This window comes from Podarcis raffonei, chromosome 7, assembly GCF_027172205.1.
Source record: "Podarcis raffonei isolate rPodRaf1 chromosome 7, rPodRaf1.pri, whole genome shotgun sequence".
Taxonomy (NCBI): domain Eukaryota; kingdom Metazoa; phylum Chordata; class Lepidosauria; order Squamata; family Lacertidae; genus Podarcis; species Podarcis raffonei.
In genome coordinates this window covers 44,322,905-44,332,528 of record NC_070608.1, presented here as the reverse complement: position 1 = coordinate 44,332,528, position 9,624 = coordinate 44,322,905, and the positions used below count along the sequence as shown (strand labels likewise).

At 40.1% G+C, this 9,624-nt stretch overlaps 1 protein-coding gene across 5 annotated transcripts in view; it reads right to left on the bottom strand.

Moving 5' to 3' along the window:
• Positions 1 to 533: 533 nt before the first annotated feature.
• Positions 534 to 9,624, bottom strand: part of KCTD1 (potassium channel tetramerization domain containing 1) — a 71,295-nt gene continuing 62,204 nt past the window's right edge. For all 5 annotated transcript variants that reach the window (XM_053396334.1, XM_053396335.1, XM_053396336.1 and 2 more), the window contains 2 exons: positions 4,303 to 4,608; positions 534 to 1,749 (listed from right to left, as the gene is read on the bottom strand). In XM_053396334.1, coding sequence (XP_053252309.1) covers positions 1,591 to 1,749; positions 4,303 to 4,608 — 465 coding nt within the window. In that variant the 3' untranslated portion in view covers positions 534 to 1,590. The remainder of the gene's footprint in view (positions 1,750 to 4,302; positions 4,609 to 9,624) is intronic.

Here is a 9,624-nt window from a genome sequence, read left to right as displayed (position 1 = left end):
TTGTGCTCCACCAACGGAGCAGTAGTCATACCATTTCCTGTGGCCCCTCAACTGGCTTTGCAATTGCTCCTTTTGATCGGGGTAGGCAGACTTCAGGATCTACCAGCCAGAGTCTGCTGCAAAAGATATAAATTTAGGATTAACTAATTCTGATTCCAGAAGTGCCAGAACTGGATGTTGTGCACAGTCCTTCCACACAAAAAACACATTCTTGGTTAGTCTAAGTTTTTATCATTAGGGTATTATATGGGGCAGAGGTGGGTCATTTGTTTGTTGCTTTGGGAAGTCAGAAATCACAGCAAATCACCCACAGATCTGCTAGTAGATCCAGATCTACTTTCTGTCTACCCTTGACTTTCCAGGTCTCTCCCATCATTATTTATTTATTGGCGCCGCACGTATACAGTCACATGCAAGTCAAACAAACATATGTGGGGACTTGCCTGTATTGTTACTCAGCGGCTGGAGGGCCTGCCCTTCTCCTTAAAACAACATCTTCGGCAAAACTGTGCAGAATTATACTACTCAGAAAGGAAAACAATACTTGTGATTTTATGGGCAGTGATGAAATAATACTACACAGGGATGTTAGCATTAGATAGACGTAAAAGCAGTCGTACAGGCCTGCATTTAATGACTTTACAACATAATTGCCCAGGACTGAAAAGATCGTACGAACCAACATTAGGTCACTTGTCTCAATGATGGAGAGAAAGAAGCACCCTGAGGTGCATCAGAACCGTTTGCCACTAGGAACTAAAGATAAAGCACATTGCCTTTCTTTAAGTAACGTATTTGTGCCTTCATATTGTTGTTTGTGCACAGAATTCAGCACCACTTACTGTCCAATGAATGTATCAGATGCATAATAGAGCAAGTTAAAAGCAAATGCTCATCTTGATTTTTAAACATTTTTCATTTTTTCTTTACTATTGTTGACTTAAATCAGGACATTAACAGAATTTAGTGTACTTCATTTGACTAAAAAATAGTAAAAATGAATGCACTGGAGTCAAACCAGAGCAACTCTGCCATGTAGGAATAAATTCTGACTCCATCTGATAAAAAAATAAGATGGTTCACATCTGTCAGACGGACAGAAGTGTGTGACTTCCTGTTCATGACCTCTGTTGTGTAATGGATGGATGCTTTCTAGAGTTGTGCCCAGTCATCTCTAACACAAACACCTGCAAACCTGATTCAGGATGTACATGCTGAAAAACAGATCACCATTTGGCAATGGAAAATGGAAGGGAGCTGTGAGCCTCCCCTTCTGGCAATGGCTTCTTTATTGTAAATCAGGCCTGACTATGGCCTAGGACACTTAATGGCCCTCACAGCACCAATCTCACCTACTATTTTAAGGGGTTTTTCTTTCTTTTTGCATTTCTAACTTTTTACATATACATATTTTACACCTTGAGGTTATTATTACTAATCCAAATGCTCCTGTATCAATACAGGTATGGTCTCTATATTTGATATAAATGTGTCTTTATTCAATGTTTCATTCCAGAGCTCTTTTGGTGTTCCGACTGCCCATGGAAAAGGGTCCCCTTTTTTGTTGTCGCATAAGAAAAAAAAATGTCCTTAGTCCAGAGGCTCTTGCTTTATTCGAATGACAGAGGATGAACGAGATGTCCTTCTGAGTTCTCGCCTAAGTACATATTCACTGAACTGGGAAGAGTCCACCCCTCCTCCACAGGAGCCAACAATTTCAAAGCCTCTTTGTTGCAACCTCTCAAGTACCTACAAAATAGGACGAGGAAAAGATTGGGTCAGAACAAAAGATTAAAAACAACAGCAGCAGCAGTGTAATTGTGAAAAACAAAATCTGTTTTCATGTACTTTTTTATTATATTCTTAACTACTTTATATTTATGCAACATAAACTCCCTCCTCAATGATAACTACTGGTAAATTTCAAGACATTAACAGCAGCTACTGTAGTTAAATGAATACTGAAATTGCAACCTCTTCATTCCATTCACCTTTGCATGATTTCTAAAAAAAATGTAGGGCAACATCCAATGCCATCGTCCCATCAGTGCGGGAGTGAGAAACTTCCAGCCCATGGGCCAATCTTTGGCATGAGAACCATTTCTCCCAATCCATGGCCAACTGGCCACCAGTTGATGTTAGTGGTAATGACAATAACAAGTGAACTGATAGAGGTACAGTGTCTTATGAGCCTTCCATTCTGGGCTTTATTTTGGGTACTCCAACAGGTCATGGATGCAATAATAGTGCATTAGTGGTGGATTTATACTGGAACACCCATACATCGTTCCACTTTATCAGTCGTTCTGTGATGCTTCCCTAAAGATGCTACGTTTTTGCCACCTGGAAAGACACTTCTGCTGTGGCACAACAAAAGCAGGACAACCCCCTTCCCCTTGCAAACTTTTGTGGTATGGAAAGTTACAGGATTTCAGTGGCAAACTATGGGATATGCAACTGCTGGAAACTAAGTAGTATGTTTGTCCCAAAACCTTTGCAGGAGCAAATGGAATCGAAAGTGAAGTTGCCTATAATCACTACAATACTATTGTGAGAATAGCTTTTCATGAATGCACAATATAAAGGATATCTGTAGGGCCCTATGCTAAGTCCATTAACATGTGTACAGAGAGATGAGACACACCCAACATCTATATGGAAATATCTAAATTGGAAGGAAGTACATGAAAAGTCCGCTAATTTCAAGGTTGTTGCCTTTGATCTGACTTACTGCTCACCTGATGAGTGCCTTTAACTCAATGGGGCTTACTCCTGAGTAGACATGCAGATGATTGTGGTGTATCAGTAAAACTCCATTAACATCTAGGCTCCCTTTCAAACTCTCACTGGAAAACTAAAACTGAAAATACGGTAAATATCCCTTCACCTAATGTGCTCACTAAGATTAATGTAAGCATCCTCTTGATTATTCTAAAGGCCTATGACACAGACACACAAAGGTTTTCCTGATAAATGCTCCATGCTTTTGGAACTCCAGAAGCATGTTCTGAGAGTACACGATGGACTTATACTGCTGAAGCTAAGGTGGTTTGAGTCTGGATAGGAGACCATCTAGGAAGGGAGACCATTTAGGAACACTTCATGATGGAAGAAAATTAGGATATAAACGTGCTCATAATCTCCAATCCTCTAGTACTTCTGTGATCTCTGAACTTCTTTATTCGGCCCAGTGTTTAGAAGCCAAAGTTAAAATGATCTGGGGCAGGATGCAGCTGGTATCTTTAAACTGTAGCTGTAGGGATTTGTTTTAATCTTGAATGTTCAATGTAAATTAAAAGACATTGATTAAAACAGAACAAACCAAATGTTCAAGGCAAGGTCTTTCAAAGACTGATTGGAATACAGGTGTTGAACATTAATCAGATACGACCAGACCTTATTCTTCAGGAATTTTTCACTGTATTATTCTCTCTCTCTCTCTCTCTCTCTCTCTCTCTCTCTCTCTCTCTGTGTGTGTGTGTGTGTAGACTGAGAAGGCATAATATTCAAACTTCAACTGTTTCCCCGCACTAGGAAAGTTAGGGTAAAGTAGTGTAGGATAGAGGGGTAGACGTACTAGTTGATTGATCAACTAAAGACAGGTCTTGTGTCAATCATGTAGAATATTCAGATGTTTTTAAATTCTGGCAGCTAAATAAAATGTTCCTGAACCCGCAATGATTGTTGAAAATAGCTCCTAAAACATGACACCATGGAGTAGAGAGAAATCTCATAAGCCACCACAGGTTGTTCCATAAATGGTTAGCCTCCTATGTATCTTCCCCATAGATATTCAACAATACCTTCCAGGATGAGTTCTGCAACATATTTTTTCACTAACCCAATTCATTTAAGTGATGGTACGTGGCTCTTCTCATCATGTCATATGCAGCTGCTGCTGAGAACATGGAAACTGCCTTGTCCTCAGAAGCATCTGCATGCTCCATTATCTACTGAATAGGTTCAGCACAAGCCATTAGACCCAGTGTATCAAATAAAATGTGTTGTGGGAGGGGGAATCATTGGCTTGTTTTTGTTCTTATTTTTATTACATATTTTGTGGTTTTTATATTGTATTTTTATGTTGTGAACTGCCCTGATATCTACGAATGAAGGACGGCATACAAATTTAATAATGAATAATAATTTAATAAATAATAAGAAAGAGAATACAACCGATCCTCTAAGGAAGGGCTTGGATTGATTTACTTTCAAAGTTTTTGTTTGTTTGTTTTTTTAAACCTCACTGGCTCACATATTTTATCAGCTTGCCCAAAAACTGATATACTGGTGTCTACATACCTGAACTGAATTGAGATGACAATAGCCATTTAAAGGAAATCTGATGACATGTGTTGAGTCGTGATTCCAACCTGCATTGACTGAATTGCACATCACATCACCAATTTCTGGGAAAACCTCTTCTATCAAAGACTTGTCGCCACTCAAGGTAATCCTCTCTCCAAGATCCGGAGCAACTCGCACAACCAAACACTCGCAGGATTTTGAAAACCGGCATGTCTCCCGATCCTGTTTCCACCTTTCCATCTCCCCTAGCATGGGCTGAAGCTGAAAATACTTTGCTTCTTCATACAACAAGCTGTAATCCTGAAAGACACATAATTTTCATTGCCAACGAGAAACATACATGCCGCTATAGGGTACGAATGGCAATCCAACATTGTCAACTTGCTTGTGGAACAGACTTCCTCATCATTTCCTTTCCACTGCAGCCTCTTTCTTGTTTGCCACCCAAAAACTCCTATGGGAAGGTTGGGGGCAGAGGGACTGCAGTGGTGACATGCCTACCAGTGCAACATTGGATCTCATCATCCTACATCTACAGTATATAAGAAAAATAAACTCAATATTGAATTCACTTCAACACGTGGATAGGAACTGCTCACCTTCCCCATCTAAGAAGGTCATATGGAAGAAATATACACCACGATTAATAGGGATGCTTCTGCCTTGCATTATCTTTTTCTGCTCCCCTATGAGTAGTAAGCTTACCCATGTCCAGGCACTCATCATACTGTTTGTTGGGGTTGGGGCTGAGGAGTGGGAGGACTATGGCTCATTTATAGCATACATTGTTTGCCTGCATAAGATCCCAGGCTCAATTCCCTGCAAAGGTAAAGGTAAAGGACCCTTGGACGATTAAGTCCAGTCAAAGGCGACTATGGGGTTGAGGTGCTCATCTCACTTTCAGGCTGAGGGAGCCAGCGTTTGTCCACAGACAGCCTTCTGGGTCATGTGGCCAGCATGACTAAACTGCTTCTGGCGCAACAGAACACCATGACAGAAACCAGAATGCATGGAAACGCCGTTTACCTTCCCGCCACAGCGGTACCTATTTATCTACTTGCACTGCCGTGCTTTTGAACTGCTAGGTTGGCAGGAGCTGGGACAGAGCAACGGATGCTCACCCCGTCATGGGGATTTTAACAGCCAGCCTTCCGATCAGCAAGCCCAAGAGGCTCAGTGGTTTAGACCACAGCGCCACCCGTGTCCTTTGCATCTCTAAGTAAGGCTGCAGTGACAGTACTGAACTAGATAAGACTAAGCCTGTCGTGATTCATAATAGTGCAGCCTCCTATTTTCTTATGCATTTTGTTGCCCCTGCCAGTGACAATTGATGCTGAGCAAGTTTGAGGAAAGCACATGCGACATCAGAATACAACTAAGTCTAGGGGACTAGACGCAGGGCAATTGCCATGCTAGTTGCCAGTACAGTACAATAGAAAATAAATGGAAAGAAGAGAAAGTTGGTGCTGAACACAGACTGGCCTCTAGACCAGACCATCTAAGAAGCAAGGGATACAACATTTGCTACAGAAATATAGTTAATATAGTAGGGAAGGTTGTAAAGACTGGTGTTTGAAGGCATCAAAATGGAAATACAGTAATTTAGGACACATAACATCGATTTGTTAAAAAAAGGGGGGGACTACATTCCCTTTGATATGACAACTGTCTTGATGGATAAAGGGAACATAATCTATTAGCTTAAGTGAACATTTAGACATAGTTCCATATAACATTCAAAGTTATGTTATTTATAATGCAATCCTATTCATGTCTACTCAGAAGTAGGTGCCACCGAGTTCAATGGGGCATACTCCCAGGTAAGTGGGAATATGACTGCAACCAAAGATTAATATTTAATCTGCACCAAAAGACTAATATTTAAATGGTTGGTCTCAAGATAGTCTCTATTCTGAACCCACTGCTAGGAAGATGTATTTTACGACATTTTATTGTACTACATATAATAATTACATTGGTGTGTGTGTTTTGAATTAACTATATTTGTGGCTTTAAAGTTTATACTTTGGCTCATATGTGCTTTGACAAGAGTATTGTGTGTGCAAGTACAAATACAGAAATAATAATATTAATGAGATTCAATGTTTTCTTCAAATTATAAGATATTTCCAAGTGCTGACTATCTGGCTCACATCTGAACTAAGCAGTAAAGGTCATCAATATGATCTTTTGTGTGTGTGTTGTTTTTAAAAAAAGGAAAAAATGCATTTTGACCTCATTGTAAATGGTATGAGGCATCCCGACTCATACATACATCTGGATGAGGCTAGGCAACTCTAGAAACATTTTTCCCCTTTGAATTTCTTTACCACCCTCCATCAAAAGATCACAGGGTGGTTTATAATATAAAAACAAAAAAGCATAATAACGAACAAAAACAATACCCACCCCCCACTCAAGTCTAGATGCAATGGCCAGAAATAATGTACATTCTGGGATAAGACAGATTATGGCAAACCTGATACGTGTAGATACCTGGCCACATCCCCAAATATCTTCTTCATTAGTATTGATGTTTGGTCCTGTTTTCATATTTGTATATAACGCTTAATACCAGAATTATTATTAGGACTTATTAGTTACCTAAAAAGTCTCCAAAAAGCTTACATTTGAAAACATAAACACATGACATAGAAAACTATGCTGTTTACAAAAAAGATAACAATCAGTAAATGTGTGTTTGTGTGTGTTTATGCAAAACAATGAAGATAAAAGTCTACAATACCAGATGAAACAGTAACATTCCCCCGCCCCAACCAGAAAACAAACCAGCACATTTCTAAAACATCGTAAGAGTCAGGGAAATGACTAGCTAGCCTGGCCGCCATGTACCTGCAAGGTAGATGAAGGATCAGAGAGGTATAGCCTGCAGCTGTCTGGACCCCACCCCAAAAGTATTTAAGATACACCCAAAGTTCTGAACTGGCCCATGACATAGAAAGCCCACAAAGCATGCCTCACCAGGATCATAATGTCCAGTTTAAAAATTCCAGCAAAAGCTAGAGAGAAATCAAAATCAGCAAGGAAAAAAACAGAAATTGAAAATTCATATTACAAGTTAAGGTGAGAAAGGGAAGATCAAGGTCTGGGTGGGGTATAAGAATTTTTCAAATAGCAGAGGAACATGCTCCCATAGAGAGGAAGACTAGCTGGCAAGCAACTGGTTCCAGCTATAGCAAGAGCTGGTTCAGGCTTGGAGAGTAAGAAGTGCTTGTATGTGGAAAATGCTGTTCACAAAAAGTGATAAGATCTTGTTCTCTAGACTTCTTCCAAGAGGAAAAAATGTGTCAGAGATACCTTCTGTCTAAAGAATCCTGCCCGTGGCACAAGTTTGGACTAGGTGACCTTGAATGACTCTTCAAAACTGGACTCGGTTATATTATGTATCAAAACAGAATGGACAGTGACATCATCACAATTTGAAGTGGCTAGGTTTTAAATCTATTTTACCTACACTGAAAACAAATATGAACAGCGAACAAGAAGGGCAACTTTGTTCCTCCCTTTTAAATGACTGACCTACCTTCAGGAAAGAAAACCATTAGGGACAGTGTAGAGGCAGATGCTGAGTCTCATGTGGACATATGCGCTTAAAGGCTATTTTTAGACAGCGCCATTTAAAGAGTGGTGTGCCCTAAGAATGCTTGCGAAGGGCAAGTTGGTACTACGGGGTTTTGTAAAGACTGCAGTTTAGCTCTGTGGCTGGAGCTAGAGCTCATTTCATCAGTCAAACACATTTTGATTTTCCTACTGAGCAGATAAGTGGGGCCAGATGTTTCCAATAACCTGAGGCTGGGTTTTTAAGAGTGCTCACACAAAACCTTTTTTTGTGAAAATACAGCCCCTCAAGCAAGAGGGATAAAACAATTACACAGTATCTTGAAATTCTTCACCTCTTTTCACGGTTCCTCCCCCACCAAATCTGAATGAGAGAGAAAAAAACCACCCATCTGAATGCAAACAAATGCCATGTTAGGGCATATCATATTAAGGTGTGGATTAAAAAAGAGGGCAAGAAAATATTAATTATGATGGCACACAGAGGTGTATAGTTTTAAAAGCCAGCTGTTTAAAGTAAGAATAGGTTTTATGAATTAAACTAAAGTTGCTCATTTAAACTTGTGTTTTAAAAAAGTTTTTCTGCACGTGTATGGAAGTGTATTATTTTTGCTGATAGGACCCACATTTTCACTATCATCTATGATCTATCTATCATCTATCTATCTATATTAGTTTAAGCAGGCTGCATCCTTGTACTGGATAATTTCATTCTTCAGAACAGTGATCCTAAATACACTTAACTACAGAAAAGTAGTGGGACTGACGGGGGAAACCCAGGTTCAAATCTCCACTTAGTCATGAAGCTTACTGGGTGACTTGGACCAGTTATTCTCCCTTGGTCAAGCTTACATCACAGGATTATTTTGAGGATAAACAGGGAAGAGAAAGAGAGAAGAGAACATGCATACCACCTTGATCTCCTGGAAGGAAACTTGAGTACAAATGCAGCAAATAAAAATAAATAAATCATGAGCTCCTTGATCACAGGTTATGTTGCTCATTCAAGTAGATGATTTGTATGAATAGCCTACAATTATCTGGTTCAAGTCAAGATTCTACGTGGGGACTGCTCTGAGGCTGTTGCTTCATTCTGCGATTAGGATTCAACTGTGTAGGTTGTGCAGTTAAAGTGGATCTGGTGCTCTTGCACAACCAACTTGCTTCCAAAAAACAATCTGAACTTTTTACAAGTAAGGGAAGTGCGGGACAACAATTACTTAGCACGATACACAAGCTCTGAAGAAATCAGAATGAATACTCAATCAACAGGGGCCATTATCTAACTTCTTTGCCAACCTTCTGCAAATGAATAAAGATGAATGCTCAATAAACTGGTGGAGTGACTAAGGTTTTGACTGCATTCCTATGAATGTTAAGAGTCCTGTTGGATTAGACAACAGTCCATCTTGTTCCCAACAGTAGCCATGCTGCTGGGGGAAGCAGGGGAGACTGTGGGTTGGGTGGGAATGTGCCCCACCCCTGGCATAAAGTCAGTGGCCCTTCCCTGCTGCTGCCCACTGGCAACTGGTATTCAGGGGCACATTGTTCTCCATTTGGAGGTTCCATTTAACTATTAGACTGGTAGCTATTTATGGACCTACCTTCCACATGCCTCTCAGGGACTCAAAATGGAAAGATAGCGTCTTCAATCAAAGTACAGCTGACAATCTTACCCTTATGGTGGCTTATGATCATAGGTTAAGCCTCTATGATACAAATGGGAACCAAACTGCA